General features: G+C 35.8%; 1 protein-coding gene across 4 annotated transcripts in view; it reads right to left on the bottom strand.

Moving 5' to 3' along the window:
• Positions 1–18,478, bottom strand: part of ZEB1 (zinc finger E-box binding homeobox 1) — a 179,703-nt gene that overhangs the window by 11,327 nt on the left and 149,898 nt on the right. For 2 of the 4 annotated variants that reach the window (XM_080810375.1, XM_080810374.1), the window contains exons 4-6: positions 13,013–13,150; positions 5,554–5,756; positions 1,432–1,537 (exon numbers count right to left, since the gene is read on the bottom strand). In XM_080810375.1, the coding sequence (XP_080666501.1) occupies positions 1,432–1,537; positions 5,554–5,756; positions 13,013–13,150 (447 nt within the window). Of the gene's footprint in view, positions 1–1,431; positions 1,538–5,553; positions 5,757–13,012; positions 13,175–18,478 lie in introns of all 4 variants that reach the window. The other 2 variants (XM_080810373.1, XM_080810372.1) reach the window with 1 other exon arrangement.

The raw sequence follows: 18,478 nt of genomic DNA on the forward strand, positions 1-18,478 counted from the left end.
TCTGTACTATAGACAGTAGCTCCCTACTTACTACTTGACTGAGATGGATTTTTGAATATCAATGCAGAATTTTTCAATAACAACTGTTTCTGCCTTGCATTGCAATCCCTGGTGTGATGCATGCTTCCCAATTCTGTACCCTCTGCAGGTCTGACAGATCCACAGCCTCTAAAACTGCAATAGGACCATATGACACTCATTTTGTACATGAATCTTACTCTAAGTTTTATTTTCCCTCCTCTACTCCAATCTCAACATTTAAGAAAATGCTCTTGAACTAGCTCTATCTCTACCAACAACTTCAAATTATCTGTAGTAAGAAAGCAGGTCATTAAAAATATATTCTTGATGAAAATTTTTTTGATAGCCCAGAAGCTAAGAAATAGGATTTTGTGGCAGACTGCAAAAGACAACTTCTCATTTCCAGGAACATTTAAGTGTGCAAATAAATAAATGTTTTTGCAAGAATCTTGGTTTAAACAAATTGGTAACTTTAACCTTATTGGCCCTCAACAAACAAGACAGTGAAGTGTCTAGAAATGTAGTTCCAAAATAAAACACAGATATTACTAGTCACCCCTCACAAAGCCACCCATTGTACTCTTTTTGTAGGATGTTTGTAAGATGTAAATGTCAATACAATCATTTCCACAAAATAAGCCACGTGCAGAGAGCCATCATTTCTCATCAATTAGAAAAGAGTTCTTTTTCACTACTATTTAATAAATCTAAAATAACAGACCAAAATTAATCAGATGAATGGATGTAACAGTGCAAGGTGAGATGCTACGGAGTTTTTGTTATAGCTTTTGAAGTAGAGCCCCTAAGACCTGCAAATACAGCTCTTTTTGTTTCTAAGTTTCTAAAACAGACATATTTTTATCATATAATATCATTTTGTAAGTAAAATTTAGAAAAGGATGTGGAAAAGAAAGGTGAAATGGTAGGTAAACACATTTTTCTTAAAAATTTTCGATGCTGCCCTGTCTGGGTGACTCCGCATCACCCTGGCCAGTTCCCATCTGGAGTTCCCACTTCTATTTCTCTCAGGTAAAGAACATCTTGGCCTCCTTATTTTTTTGTGCAAATTGTACCTCTATATCCTTTTTCACTCCCTCGTTAACTGTGCAAAAGAGGCAATGGAATTAGCATTCATCAGAAAGCTCAAGGAGGTTGCACTTCTTGTTGAAACATGCAATATTCTGATTAAGAAATTTGGAGTATGTCATATTATATTAGCTTATTATGCTTTAGTTAAAGATCAAGATTCCAGTAAAATACCATTTGTAAATAAAAAATTTCTCCAGGTTAGTCTTTATTCTACAAGAAAAGCGAGGTTTCTGACCATGTGTGTAGACCACGATACAACAGATTTATTTATTACCATATATGCTATGATATTCAAGGTGTAGACAGAAAAGAAATATTTACCACTGTGGATTCTTAAGTGCTCTTTTAGATGATGTTTGTATTTGAAAGCTTTTCCACATTCAGTGCACTTGAATTTACGATTACCACCAGATTGTGTCACATGTCTCTGTAAGAAAGAATTGATATTTTAATTATAAGGCAAAAAAGCTTTGGACATAAAAGAATAGTCAATCTGCTAAAAGCATTTTGATGAATACTGCTTCTCAAAGGCTTCAAATTGAGGCAGTCACAAAAATCTAACAGTTGGAATACTGCACCAAAAAGAAGGGTGATAGTAGGGTCACAATTTTGACATAAAGAAAAATCTCCACTTGCTAATTTAGAGTATTAGAATCATGCTTCATTGAGTAATATAGTATTTAGCACAAGTAAGATAGTATATACATTACTAGAAACTAGAGATTATCTCTTCTGCAGCCAGGCTTTTTCCAGTAGTTTATCCTATCTCTTAGATGCTTGGTATTTCCAAAATGTACTTTAATCTGATGAATTTAAAAAAATACCTCCATCTTTTCATCCAAACATGGAGTATTATAACAGTCTTCTGTCTGGTTTACCAAATTCTCACTTTTACATATTTCAAATATATTCTGTGCTCTTTGATTTTTTTTCCCAGGTCCCATTACTTTATTTATTTACTTTTCGTTATCCATCATTAAATTTACTTATTATTATGAAATGTTTCCCAGTCAAGTCTAATTGACATACAGTGTCACATTAGTTTCAGCATACAACACAGTGAGTCAACAAGTCCGTATGTTATGCTACGCTCATCACAAGTGTCTACCATCTGTCACCATAGAACACTATCACAATGCCACTGACTAGCTTCTCAATGCTGTACCTTTCATCCCCATGACTTATTCATTCTATAACTGGAAGCCTGGACCTCCCACTCCCTTTTACCCATTTTTCCCAACTCCCTCCCTCTTCTTTGGCAACCACCAGTATGTTCTCTGTGTTTATGAGTCTATTTCTGATTTTTTTTGTTCATTAGATTAATCATACAAAAGCACTGCTTGAACTGAGTTCTATCATAAACCTCATAAACCATAAATTGCTCATAAACCTCCAAAGGCTCCCCCCATAACCCCTGAATACAGATTCTGAGTCTTTACATTCCAAGGTTACCTGAGTTTCCAGGCTGATTCTTCACCAGTTCCCTGTAAGAAGTTCATGCCTCAGTCACTTAGTGAATCTCAGTTTTTTGCACATATACTACTCTTCTCTATCTCCTTGCTTTAGTTTATACTATTTCTTATTTCTTGGCTATGTTTCCCTATAATTATGATTATTAAGATTCTAGCCATACTTCAAAGGCTTAACTCAAGTACTACTTGCTTCATGCTCCTTTAGCTGGAATCTACCTTCTTTTGTTTTCCATACAGGAAGGAAAGAGAATGAGTACCTACTATGTATCAGGCCCTGCTTCATCCAAACCGATGGCTGTAGGCACCAAATATATGGTGACAACTCCCAATGGTGTATCTCTAGACCCCTCCCCTTAACTCCAGACTCTCACAACCAATTGAGTCCTTGATACCACCAGTCAGAAAGCAATGGGCATGTGAAACTTAACATGATTAACACTGAGCTCTTAATTTCTCTTTCAAGAGTCAGGTCCTCCTCTGGTGTTTCCTGTCTTTGTGAAGGACACCATCATTTATTTGATTATTGCTTAGGCCCCAAACTATGGAGTAATCCTTGATTCCTCTCTTTAACTCCCTTACTCACTCCATCAGCAAGCCACCTGAATATACTCTGTATCCAACATTCGTCAGTGACCTGTCAGTCACTACCAGTGATTTCAAAGCCACCACCACATTTGGCCTGGATTATAGCAATAGCCTCCAAATGGTCTCCCTGCTTCCATTCTTATCTTTCTTGATCTACTTTCCACCCAGTAGCCAGTGTTCCCTTAAAAATAAAAAAACAAAAAATAAAGACAAAATTCAGTAATCTTCAAAGGTTTCCCTGTCACACTGTAGAATAAAATAAAAAGTCTCTACCAGGATCTATACAAGGGGGTATACCACCCAGCCCCAAATGCTTCCTGGCCTCACCTATCTTTCTCCCCTTTATTCACACTGGCTTCCTTGCTATCCTTTGGGGATGCTGGGCAGGCTTCTGCCTCAAGGCCTTTTCATGTTTCCCTCTGTTCCCTTTGACTGGAACACCCTCCCCCAATCATCCTATGACTGGCTGCTTCCTTTCATTTGGGTCTTTGTTCAGATGTCCCATTCTTAGAAAGGTCTCTCTATCCTTAAAAAAGTAGCAGCGTTCTTCACTTTCTACCTTCTGCTTTTTTTTTTCTTCATACTATCTCTGTTCTTATATTTTACATCACCTGCTAATATATGCTCCCTACTTTCTTGATCTTTGCCAATCTTTTTCACTATTGTGCCTTTTAACACCGAACAGGTTCTGAACACAGAACAGGTTCTGACATGTAACAGAAACACAAATGTTTGTTTAATGAATAAATTAATAATACATGGAAATGCTTATCTTTAAGCCATGGCATGGTTTTCAAACTCAAGTTTGCTGCCCCATAATCTAAACTGTTTCTAAGACATCCCGATCATATTTCCTCACATTTTTGGTCCCCATATTAACCATAGCTCCTTTCTGACTTTTGATCACATACTTTATATAAAACCTACTGCCTTTCACTCATCCAAAATATCACCACAATATTGGCTCTTATGCTCATTGTTGATCTTATGATTTGTTTCTACAATGGCATCTCTTGTTTTCACCGTTAGCTCTACCTGTGCTTTGCAGATCATATCTTTGACAATGGCCCTTGGTAGAGACAGGATTTGGGGACAACAGGTGCAGTTGGTGCCTGCTCCCCAAATGTCACACAAATAGGCTCTTTTCCCAAGGCTTGGCTGTACTGTAGTCAGATGGAAAAAGCATCAGACCCAATAAGACTTGCATAGGGGCAGATGGTCTTTGTCTTCAGGAGTTCCTTCTCTGTATCAATTTCTTCCTTCTTTTGGTATTTTTCCCAACTTCAAGTGTTCCCTCATGGACTTACCCATTAACCTATCTAAGGAAATCGTGGTTCTATACTTCCTGATTGCCATCCTCTTCCCCTTTATTTTGTGATTTTGTGAGTGTTGTTGTCAAGGTCCTCAGAAGATAGGTTGACCCTGCTTGATGATTCTGTTTCTGCTGTAATTTTTTTTGTTTGGTTTAGCCATCATCTTAGAAAGGGTCTAACCTGTGCTCTATGAGATACAGGACTATATGAGGTACATACATAGGGCAGAATTCTCACAGATTCGCATTTATAGATAGTCATAATCCTTTGATATAAAAAACTGGCCATGTGCCACAACAATAACACATACTTAAAATACACTGTGCAGCTGAGCATTTCTCTGATTTTTAAAGTTAGAATCATGTTGATATTAATCTGATTGTTTAGAGTTGATACTTATCAGGATCTTCTAAAAGAAGGGCAATTGGCAAGAGCTTCTTGGCCTTTAATCCTTAAGTACAGAGCCAACAGTTCAAACATTAACTTCTAGAAGAATAGTCTTATTTTATACACTAGAAATTGAGGCAACGTGACATAGGGATAGAACAAACCATGTGAAAAATGAGTCTTCAGAATAAGAATGTTTAGAATCTAAACTTTAGATTCTTAAAGGAAGCAACTTCCCTTCCTACCGTAAATAGAACATGGTAACTTATACTGAGAATAAATAAAGTAGTCTTTGGTTCCCAGAAAATTAACTTTTATTATTATTATTTGACTTTCTTCTCAATTTGGTCAGTACTTAGTCATATGGTTTATGAAACCAGTATTTATTTTTCCTACACTGAGCATTTTGGTAGAATGCACTTTGAAATCTAGTTTTAAACTTCAGGGAAATAATTGTTACAGTATAAGCAAAATAATTAAATTTACGAAAAAGGATCTTATCTGAAAAAGAATAAAAAAACTTAGGGACCTCAACAATAATGTTCACATGTACTTTGTAACTCAGAAATGACCAGATAATTCAAATAATCACTAATTCTTGTAAGGCTGCAGATAAGATGCTTTCTACTACATCCTTTTAAGTATATTAAAACCCTTGCCCTCTACGGATGGTTGATTTCACTTACTTGATCTCTTCCTGATTTATGTGATGTCATGTGACGTTCAAGTTGGGTTCTGTACGCAAAGGTGTAACTGCACAGGGAGCAACTAAAATTATCTTCATTCTTTTCATGGCGATATTTAATGTGTTCTTTCAGAGAGGTAAAGCGTTTATAGCCTCTATCACAATATGGGCAGGTGAGTAACTGGGAGAATGCATCTGGTGTTCCTGTATAAGAAAGATCATATATTTTGAATTTAAAACATCCAAAAAATATTACCAAAGCTACCACTGAGTCTCTATGCTTTGTGTCAGATATTATACCACCCACTTTATATTTGATCCTTAAAATAATACAATGATACTATCTCTATTTCAAAAAAGAGAAAACAGGAGGCTCAGAAAGGTTAAATAACTTAAAAGTCACATGGCCAGTAAATGATGAAGTCAGGATTCAAACATGTGCTGTCTGACTTCAAACTCTCATGTCTTTTCCACTAAACCACAAATCTTCCCTTCTTTTTGTATGGTTAATTAGACAAAGAAAACAAAAATAAAATTAGAAATATATGTTACTTTTATAAATATATACATATTGAAGGGGACTTGTACACCATAATAGAATCTTTCCATTGGTAATGATGTATCATTAATTATTTAATGCTTTCTTTCTAACTTGGAAATGACACTCTAAAGTCATTGCCATCACACAGTGAGTAGTATATAATTAGATTATGTTTTCAAGACACCCCTGCAGTTAGGTGTAGCCATATGACAGAGGTCAGACCACAAGAACAAGTACTGGGGGAAATGAGTAACAGGAGCCAGATCGAGGTCTGTCCCACAAAGACCTCCCACGCATGCTTCTTTATGTTCTTTTCCTTACTGAATTACATGGATACATTTTCTGTAGAATTTTATATGGATAAGTATAGGATAGGATTCAGAAAATAAAGGAAATACAGAAAAACTGGAGTTCACTGAGTGAACCACATAGTTTTTTAAGATTTATTCATTTGAGTGAGACAGAGGGGCGTGTGAGTGGGGGGAAGGGTAAAGGGAGAGAATCTTCAAGCAGACTCCTTGCTGAGCATGGAGACTGCCACGTGGCTTGACGTGGGGCTCAATCCCCGGACCTATGAGATCATGACCTGAGCCAAAACCAAGAGCTGGACACTTAACCAACTGAGCCACCCAGGTGCTCCTGAATGAACCATATTTTTACATATGGAGCCATCTAAGCCTGACAATCCTAAAACGTAATACTATTTTGCCAATTAATATTATTTAACTAAGAGTGCTTTTCCAAATTTGGTTTATTTCTTCAAAAAAAAGAGTTCCTAAAAGATAACTTATTGTAAATCATATCTCTACCCTCATTTGAATTTCTTATTGAAAACGACTATCAGGACACCTGGGTGGCTCAGTCGATTAAGCTGCTGCCTTCAGCTCAGGTCATGATCCTGGGGTTGAGTCCCGCATCAGGCTCCTTGCTTGGCAGGGAGCCTGCTTCTCTCTCCACCTCTGCCTGCCACTCTGCCTGCTTGTGCATACTCTTTCTCTCTCTGACAAATAAATAAATAAATAAATAAAATCTTTTTTAAAAAGATAAAAAGAAAAAGACTACCAAAGAAAATTTTATTACAATCTCAAAATCCTTCATAAACATATATTACCTTTACTGACATCCAAATCCATATAAATTAAAAGTTTTGCTTGAGAACCAACCTGCATGTAATAGACTGAGCACCTGATCCCATATGAATAAAATCAAACCACCAAATCCCCTGAAGTTTATGATGGTATCTTTATTATCAGCCAGCAAAGCAACTGGAATCAGAGAATTTTCTGTTGGTGATGTCTCTAAAATGACCTACTTCGAATGGGACTAGATTAGCCACATGACTGTTTTGGAAATCACGTTATGTTTTGTCTGGTATTAATTTCCTATTTGTACAGGTAAGTAGGAAATCAACATTTGGGACATTCTCCTTGCCAGAGTACCTAATCCGTCCTATTGATTTTAGCTGGTTACAGTGGTAGAAGTCCAAGTCAGCCACTGCAGGTGCTTTATTATTAGCACCACAATCGACATGTGATTCCATTACTTAAGCTGCTTATAATCCATAGTGTAATACAGCTGTCCTCATTATGTTCTATTTTCTTTTTTGCCTTCATCATTAATAAACAAAATACTAGTAATTTTGTAATATGACAGGGTGCTCATAATATTCTACCAGCAAGTTATTATTTTCATAAGTCAATTTATATTGAATTTCTCACACAAGGAGATATGAATTTATTCTTTTAGGATACTAGCATAAAACAACAAAAAGTAAACCTGAGTAGCTGACATAATAAGAGCAAATCATAGAATGAACAGGCTTGAGAGTTAAATGAAAATTTTTGTTTCTATTTTTGAAAAATATTGGATGTTTGTTTATTTAAAAGAATCACTTTTTTTAAGCAAAGAAGGCTTATCACATAAGGAAAAAAAATTTTTTTTTTAGAATTCTTATAAATAACTCAAGATAGAAATCCAAACTATGTCTATTTTTTGAGCAGTCTATAATTTCCTTATGTATCTGTGACTATGAATATGCTTTAAAAAAACTTTAATTTTTGTATCCTAAACCTCCTTTTCTAGGTAGCATGACATTTCAGACTGATAGTAGTACTGGATATAAAACATTTGCAAAATCTCCTTTAATTGTGCCCCACTGATTCAGAGTTTGTGAAACTTCAGCCTTCCAGAATAAAGTTTGCCCTTTGACAATTTATGAAGTGCAGAGAGCATGCTGAATCCACCAACACTTAAAAAACTGAGGGCTTCTGAGGATAATCTGATGTTACTGGTGTGACAGAATGTCTACTGTGAAATACTTTATTAGCTGTATACCTGAAAGTAATGACTATCTGAATTAAAAACAGATTCTAGAATTCAAATGTTTTACTAATTCAGAATGATTAGGGCCCCAATTTTTATAGGATTTTACTGTGTGGATTAGTAACAATGGACTTTACAAAGTTTAACATTATTTGATCTGTGCAATGAAACATTTTTTTAGTTCTCATTATTTTCTTTCATGAGGATTCTTAAGGAACTTTTTGTTATATAAAAGATTTACATGTATATTAAAATTTTAAAATTTCCTTTTCTTATTTATTATAACCTATGGCTTCTTTAGGTGAAATTTAACAAATTTCCTTTAAGGAAAAAAAAAACTGGGGCACCTGGGTGGCTCAGTTGGTTGAGTCTGACTCTTGGTTTCAGCTCAGGTCATGATCTCAAGGTCGTAACTTTGAGCTCCATATCAGGCTCCACACTCAGCATAGACTCTACTTGGGATTCTCTCTTCCTTCCTCTGCCCCTCCCCCTGTTCTCTCTCTAAACTAACTAAATAAATAGAATCTTAAAAAAACAAAAACAAAAAACCAAAACCTTGAGAAATCAAAGTACAAATGGTAGGGACCTACAGAAGTTTACAATGCCTATAACTACAGACTCACCAAATATGCAAATAGATCAACACAACACTATTCATATAACTGTAATGCTGTGTCCCCAGGGGCAATAATCTATTGTCTTCAAAAATGCGTCCTTTTGGCACACTGGAAGAATCAGTTCTAGAGTGTCCTACTTCTATTTCCTTTGTCACTGATTTAGTTACAGAAAATCCTATCGATTCTGAGGTGAAACTTCTATTTCTGCATTTTTCATAATTGATTCCTGATTTAAGGAAGGTACAGGTGACTCTTTGCAATGGAATCTATTTTGTTTTCTACACCATTCTCAATTCCTTCAAAAATTTAAAAGCGGATTGATAAATAACATTAACTGAGCACCAAAAAAGCTGAAATACTTACATATAAATCTAACAAAGTATGTATAAGATTTATACAAGGAAAACTATAAAACTCTGATGAACAAAATCAAAGAAGTAAATAAATGGAGAGAGATTCATTGTTTGAGGATAGGAAGACTTATTATTGTCAAGATGCCAGTTCTTCCCAATTTGATTTAGTGGAATTCCAACTCAAATCTGGAGAGTCCTTATATGGATACTGACAAACATTCTAAAGTTTATATGGAGAGGCAAAAGACACAGAATAGCCAACACAATATGGGAGGTGAAAAATAAAGTTGGAGGACTGACACTATCCGACTTTAAGACTTATTATAAAGCTATAGTAATCAAAACAGTGTGGTATTGGTGTGAGAATACAGAAACGGACCAATGGAACAGAGAGCGAGAAATATCTTTATAAATAAAGTCAACTGGTCTTTGACAAAGGAGCAGAGGCAATACAATGGAGCAAAGATAGTCTTTTCAACAACAGTAATGGAAAAGGAAACAAAAGCAAAAATGAACTACTGGGACTTCGTCAAGATAAAAAGCTTTAGCACCAGCAAAGGAAACAAAATCAACAAAAACTAAAAGGCAACCTACAGAATGGGAGAAGATATTTGCAAATGACATACCAGATAAAGGGCTAGTATCCAAATTCCATAAGGAACTTACCAAACTCAATACCCATAAAACAAAAAATCCAGTCAAGAAATGGGCAGAAGACATGAGCAGACATTTCTCCAAAGAAGACATACAAATGGCTAACAGACGCATGAAAAAATGCTCAATATCACTTGGCATCAAGGAAATACAAATCAAAACCACAATGAGATACCACTTCACACCAGTCAGAATGGCTAAAATTAACAAGCCGGGAAAAAACAGATGTTGGCGAGGATGTGGAGAAAGGGAACCCTCTTACACTGTGGGTGGGAAAGCAAACTGTTGCAGCCACTCTGGAAAATAGGATGGAGGTTCCTCAAAAAGTTAAAGATGGAACTACTCTATGGCCCAGCAATTGCACTACTAGGTATTTACCCAAAGGATACAAAAATAGTGATTTGAAGGGGCACCTGCACCCCAATGTTTATAGCAGCAATGTCCCCAATAGCCAAACTATGGAACAAGCCCAGATGACTACTGACAGACAAATGGATAAAGAAGGTATGGTGTATATAAATACAATGGACTATGACTCAGCCATCAACAACAGTGAAATCTTGTCATTTGCAATGTCATGGATGGAAATAGAGGGTATTATGTTAAGCAAAACAAGTCAGTCAGAGAAAGACAAATACCATGATTTCACATATGTGGAATTTAAGAAACAAAATAGATGAACACAGGGTAAGGGAAGGAAAAATAAAATAAGATTGAAACAGAGAGGGAGGCAAAGCATAAGAGACTCTTAGCTCTAGAAACAAACAGAGGGTTGCTAGATGGGAGGTGGATGGGTTGGTGGGGTAACGGGGTGATGGGTGTTAAGGAGAGCACTTGATAGAATGAACACTGGGTGTTATGTGGAACTACTCAATCACTAAATTCTACCCCTGAAATAATAATAACATTATATGTTAACTAAAATGAATTTAAACATCAAATTAAAAAAAAAAGTAATGGAACAACTGAACATTCAGGACATGCATAATGTCTTGAATCTAGACACAGACCTTACATCCTTCCCAAAAATTAACTCAAAATGGATCACAAACCTAACTGTAAAATGCAAAACTATAAAGCCCCTAGAAGATAACAGGGGAAAACCTAGATGACCCTAGGTATGATAATGCCTTTTTTAGATATAACACCAAAGAAAGAAAGAATTGAAAAGCTGGACTACGTGAAAATGAAAACTTCTGGTTCTGTGAAAGATGATCTCAAGAGGATTAGAAGACAAGTGCCAGACTGGGAAAAATATTTGCAAAAGACACATCAGATAAAGGACTATTAGCCAAAATATACAAAGGACTCTTGAAACTCAACAATAAAAAATCAATAACTTGATTAAAAGATAGTCCAAAGGCCTTAGCAGACACCTCACCAAAGAAGATATACAGATGGCAAATAGACTCTCCACATCATACATCATCAGGGAAATGCTAATTAAAACAAGATACCACCACACACCTATCAGAATGGCTAAAATCCAGAACACTGACACCACAAAATGCCAGCGAGGATGTGGAGATGCAGAAACTCAAGATTGCTGGTGGGAAAGCAAAGTGGTCCAGCCTCTTTGGAAGACAGTTTGGCAGCTTCTTATAAAAGTAAACATACTCTTACTAAAGGATCCAGCATATGCACTTCTTGGTATTTACCCAAAGGAGTTGGAAAACCTGCGTCTACACAAAAATCTGCACATGGATGTGTACGGCAACTTTATTCATAATTGCCAAAACCTGCGTGTCCTTCAGTAGGTGAACAGGTAAATAAACTATGGTACATCCAGACAATGGAATATTATTCAGCACTTAAAAGAAATGAGCTATCAAGCCATGAAAATACATGGAGGAAACTTAAGTACATATTACTAAGTGAGAAAAGCCAAATTAAAAGGTTACATGCTGTATAATTCCAACTATATGACATTTTGGAAAAGGCAATGGAGACACAAAAAGATCTCTGGTTTCCAGGGATGAGGGGTTGTGGGGAAAGATGAATAGGCAAAGCATAGAGGATATTTAGGGCAATGAAAATACTCTATGAGATATTATAATGATGGATACATGTCATCACATATTTGTTCAAATCCACAGAATGTACACCACCAAGAATGAACCCTAAAGTAGATGATAGACTTGGGGTGTTTTCTGGTGAGTGATGTTAATAATGGGAATAGTTATGCTACACTGGAGGCAAGGGGTACATGGAAATACCTGTACTTCTGTCTCACTTTTTTGGTAAACTTTAGGCTTCTCTAGAAATGTCTTTTTAAAAAGTTGATTATTTAAATATTAAGTTAAATCTATCCATTAAACTGGGAACCCCAGACAAATCAAACCAGATTTAGGATCTTAAATACTTTAAATATCCCCAAACATTCCAAGTGACGTCTTATTTCTTGGGGCAGATCTTGCATAAAATTTCTCAAACATTCCAAGTGACGTCTTATTTCTTGGGGCAGATCTTGCATAAAATTTCTCATAGGAATATTTGCATGCAATTGTCATCTGTTTCTAGCATGGAAGGAGGGAATGGTAGCCTATTTCCTTTTAGGAGAGTATGAAATATTAGAACTGAATTTTACCACTCTTCATACACAGGCTGTTCATATCAGAATAGACTAGAGCATGATTGTCAGAACAGTGGAAAAAAATCAAGAGGCAGTTAAAGGTTATCCTAGCTCCCATTTCTACTACTTGCCATGTGAGTGAATGGAAATCAACGTCCAGGCATTGTTCTAAGCACTTCACTGCAGTGGCCTTACCAGTAGTGAGATGCCACAAATTTAATACTATGCTGTTATCATACACATGTTCCTTTTATTAAAGAGATTATTTTCTATGGGCATCTGCCATAAATGTTAAAGATATCAGAAATGTTCCCTAGAGTAGAGTAGGTTCCCGCCCTACAGCTATGGAAATGATAATCCTATAAAGATGAAAACAAAAACAACTGTGAAGCTCTACTTACCATTGTCATCATGACCACTGGCTTCTGGGGTGCCCTGCCTCTGGTCCTCTTCAGGTGCCTCGGGATAAATGACAGCAGTGTCTTGTTGTTGCAGGAACTCTTCAACATTAGGATCATGGTTTTGTTCATTTTCTGCATCTGAGTCACATTCATCATCTTTTACTAAAAGAAATGCATACTTTATATAAAGCAGTTTCACTGCCAAGTTGTTACAAAGCTTTTCTAAATAAGAAATTATTTACCTTAAGAGAACACACTATTGTTCTTGAATTTGTAGGAAATATTTACCAAAAATTAAAAACAAAATTTACTCATTCTGTTGTCTATTATTAAGAAGTCTTCAAGAAAGCTTTACAAAAGTCTTGAATTTTTCACAATATCTCTCTTAAACTTTAGAGTGTACTTCTAGTCTATGTGACTGATAAGACACAGAAAAGGTAATATAGTTGACTGAATTCTTAATTTCTCAATCAAGGAAAAAAGGGAGAAAACCTTAGTTCTCCAACTTCAGTCCCTCCTAGGAACCTATCAGATATTTACTTAGAGTTGTAGCTTAAATCTGAATCATGCTCAATTTAAACCACTTTGAAGTTCAGTGCAGGTATGTGATTTCCTAGACAACAGTGTTAATAGTTATTTATAGTTGGAAAAATATCTACTAAGAGTCAGGAGTATCAAATCCATAAAACTGCTTATCTGCTCTAGTATTCATATATAATAAACAAGGCTACTTTTCCTTTATTTCTGCTTCAGTAAATGTTTAACAGTAGGTTAGGGGCAGAGGCATTTTTTCTTTCGGTTAGAAAGTTTCGAGAGATAATGGAATACTGTCACTTTGAGAAGGAAACCCAGAGTGCTCCTAAAGCAGTATTGCTGCGCCTTGGTTTCCCTCCATTTTCTCCACTGGCTCCAGAGGACAGTGTCTACTCCATGCTGCTGGTAATTGTAATGGGTTGTATGGCTGTCGTGTGGCTTACTTCTTTATATGCTTCAGGCTGAACGGTCACTTCTAAATTTGTAAAACAGCATTTCCCAGCAGACTAAAATTGGGCCAAATTAAAATGCTGAGGTGTGGGCACATTTTTGTGTGCTAGTTATTGAAACAATCTTGCTAAATCTCCCACACAGTGGTAGTAAGTAAACTCCTCAGGTCAGCTGCTGTTTAAAACCTTAAAGCCAATGACATAATAATAATGGTGATCCACCATTTCCCCCTCCTTTCTAATACAGCCAATTGCTATCAAATTTTTAACACTGGGTTACTGGATCCAGGGGGAAGTGAAGACTCTTGAAGAGGTAAGCTGGTACTGTGGGTATTAAGGGAGTCTATTTCCAAATCCTCAAATTCCGTGTATATTCTTTCTTAGAATCTGGAAGGTTCTCTCTACTCTACCCTTTCCAGACTTTCTAAGACTTCCTTAAAAGGAAGAAGAGAAGGAGTGCCTGGGTGGCTCAGTGGGTTAAGTATCTGACTCTTGATTTCGGCTCAGATCCTGATGTCAGAGATGTGACATCTCTGCATCAGGCTCTGTGCTCAGCTGGGAGTCTGCTTTCTCCTCTCCCTCTCCTTCTTCCCTCACCTCACCCCCACTGACGCTGGTGCTGTCTCTAGCTCGCTCTTAAATAAACAGATAGATAGATAGATAGATAAATAAATAAATAAATAAAATTTTTAAAAAGGAAGAAGAGGGGTGCCTGGGTGGCTCAGTCAGTTAAGTGTCTGCCTTCTGCTCAGGTCATGATCTCAGTGTCCTGGGATCAAGCCCCTCTTGGGATTCCTGCTCTTTCTCTCAAATAAATAAATAAAATCTTAAAAAAAAAAAAAGGAAGAAGAGAAAAAGGCATATCCCAGTACATTAATCCTGTGCATCGCCTTGGAGTGTTAAAACCTCCAGGTTGCCAAAGGAAAAAAAATTCAAAATACTGATTGGGGAAAACTAACTTCCTTCTTTCCTTCCATCCTTCCTTTCTTCCTCCCTCCCTCCCTTCCTTCCTTCCTTCCTTTCTTTAGCATAGTTTTTTTTTTTTTTTTAAGATTTATTTATTTACTTGAGAGAAAGAAAGAGAGAGAGAGAGAGAGAGAAGGAGCAAGGGGAGCGGCAGAGGGAGAGGGAGAAGCAGAGTCCTGGGGGAGCAGGCAGCCCGCAGTGAGGGTGAGGGCCCTAGATCCCAGGACTTCAGGATCATGACCTGAGCTGAAGGCTTAACTGACCAAGGCACCGAGGCACCCTGGGAAAACTTTCTTATTGATTAATCAAGACAGGCCTTTAAGTTTTTTCTGTTTACATGGATTTCCATCTGGGGTAAAGCATGGCAATTTTCTGTAATGGGGATATTTTGGCTCTAGTTAGGAAGCTCTGAAATCAACTATATAATTATATGGTCAGAGGGAGTGAGAATAGTTTTCCTTTAATGACCTCATCTATTCCATTCCCTAACTATTATTAAAAATTTCATTGCTCTTCAGGAAGCTGATCAAAGTAAATCAAAGAATATTCTTAAAAATCATTCCTACAATCTGTCATTAGCTGGAAAAATAAGCATTTTTTAATAGCTAAAGCAGTACAAGTCAGTGTCACTGAGTCTTTTCAATGTAACTTCAAAATTTCAAGTTACACTAGATAAAACTCAAGTGAAATTTATATTTTATGTGATTATTGATTCCATATAATTGATTCTATATATAATATATTATATATACAAAATTTATATTCTATATATATTCTGTATATAGGTTACAAGATGCTTCAAATATTTTTATCAAATTATATTATTTCTACTATAGTCGTCACATGAAAAGTTTATATTTTTCTACATCCTATTAAGTTTGTATGTGTGTATATATGTGTGTGTGTATAGGCTAGACGCTAGAATAATGGGTTTTTAAATAGTATACATTTTGCAGAATTATATAGTCTGTATTTTATACATGAACCTTGCATCTTCAGTAGGTTACATGCTTACCTATGTATTGACTGGTTCTAAATGTACTACTCATTTGGAGACAAAAATCTTTATAACTAAAAAATTTGTATTAGATATAAATAATCTTCATCTCACTATTGAATAATATATTTTTTAAGATAATTATTAAGTTTAAAATTTTAATTCCAGTCTAGTTAACAAAGGGCATAATATTAGTTTCAGGTGTACAATATAGCAATTAAACAATTCCATGCAACACCTGGTGCTCCTTACAAGTGCTCTCCTTAACCCCCTTCACCTATTAAATCTCCATCCACCTCCCCTCTGGTAACCATCAGTTTGTTCGCTCTAGTTAAGTAAATAATCTATTTTTAAAAGATATATTTACTTGTACTTTGTATATTCCTCATTACTTACAATTTATATTTTTTTTCAAAAAGGAACTTTTTATAAAATCTCTCAAATTGTGTACTGGCAAAATTATTTGAATTGGAAAAATGAAAACACACCTTTTTTTTTGGACAGAAAGTCTGATGAGGCTGATTGGTATAACAGTAATACCTGGCTTTGCTAGTTAGATAATTAGGTACAAAATTTCCAGAAACTGAATGAACTAAGTTTGTAGCTCTAAGGCATTAGTGAGAATATTATTATCTCCTGTGGTAGGATAAAAGGATTTTTATACAAAATGTATTGGTAAAGGTATGGAAATCAACAATATTTCAATTTCCCTAACTATTTCAGAATATATTAATCAAGGTGCTTCTACGTGAGAGGAAGAAATAACAAAAGCCAAGAACAAGTAGCATCAGTACTTTGAGAAGTGTGGGTAAAGTTTTTTGGTATATGTCCCAGAAAATCAGGGAGTTAAGGATTCTAATGACTGGAAAACAGATTCTTGAGCACATTAGGCAGCCCTGAATTTTTGTTTTCAACAGAATTGAAGGAGCATTTAATAGAATTGTCAGTTAACAAAACATTAAAAATATTTTTATTGATATATAACTCTTTGCACATCACTCTACGGGAGTATAAAGAACCAAAGTAAATCAGTTATCACAAAAATGTATTTCACCTTTTTATTTATGAGAAGGTTATCTGAGTGCTAAACAAAACACAAACAGAATTAATGCTGAACTTTTTCCCTCTAGAAATAAGTAATATTGGGGCTGAGTCAGGTAAGCAGCTGCTTTTGGCTGGGGTCATGATCTCAGGGTCCTGGGATTGAGTTCCACATTGAGTTCCCCGCTCAGTGGGGAGTCTGCTTCTCCCTCTGACTCCCTCCATCCCATGCTCTCTCTCTCAAATAAATAAATATTTTACAAAAATAAATAACATTAAACTACTGATAACTGAACTAATCAAAGAACACTTCAGCTCCTGGGGTGCCTGGGTGGCTCAGTAGGTAAAACCTCTGCCTTCAGCTCAGGTCATGGTCTCAGGGTCCTGGGATCGAGTCCCGCATAGGGCTCTCTGCTCAATGGGGAGCCTGCTTTCCCTCCTCTCTCTCTCTCCCTCTGTCAAATAAATAAATAAAATCTTAAAAAAAAGAATACTTCAGCTCCTTCAATCTCATTTCCAGTAACAATTTTTTGTAATAATTATTTGTTAAAACTTGTAATATATTTATGTTGTGATCAACTGTACAGTACTGATAATTATATGATAAATCAATCCATAAATTAAAAAAATCTTAAGAGCCTAGAAATTAAAAAGAAACCTAAATTTCAATTTATATACATGCTTTTCTTATAAAGAAATAGATAGTTGATCAGAAATACCTTCAAATGGGAAATTATTCTCTGCTAGCATCAAATTCTATTGATTATGTAGAATAGAAATATGAGTTCAAGGAGTAAAGATTATGATATAACATTTCTGACTCATAATGAAGAGCTTATTCGCATTTAAAAAATTGAATGATTAACAGGTATTAAAGTGTTAAGATTTACATGTAAAAGTGATGTTAAAAATGTTGTTTTTATTATTTATTTATTTATTTTTAAAGATTTTGTTTATTTACTTGAGAGAGAGAGAGACTGCACATGCACTTGCGCGCCTGTGGGAGCATAAGCAGCGGGAGTGGCAGGCAGTGGGAGAAGAAGCCTTCTCCCTGCTGCATAGGAAACTCCATGTGGGACTCAATCCCGGGATGCTGGGATCATGACCTGAGCCAAAGGCAGACACTTGACCGAGCCACCCAGGCACCCACCAAAAATGTCATTTTTAATATGCCAGAAATTCGATTGTAACTACTTACACTTAAGATGAAAAATTCTAAATGTACATTAAGAAATATGTGAGATGGTACATAATCAGTTTATTTAATATAAAGTTTAGAGGACAATAATAGTACCTCTTAAGGGTATTTGTGAGAATTAAATTATTACTATTAGATTAGATGGTTTGGTATTAGGTGTGGTATCAAATTCTGGGTTCTTTCCAACTAAACTATATACTGTCTTCATGAAACTGCATCTAGCCCAAACAACTTCAAGCTGAGACCAGAAATCCTGCAGTTTTACATGTAAAGTGTCAGGA

This window comes from Martes martes, assembly GCF_963455335.1.
Source record: "Martes martes genome assembly, chromosome: 8".
NCBI lineage: Eukaryota > Metazoa > Chordata > Mammalia > Carnivora > Mustelidae > Martes > Martes martes.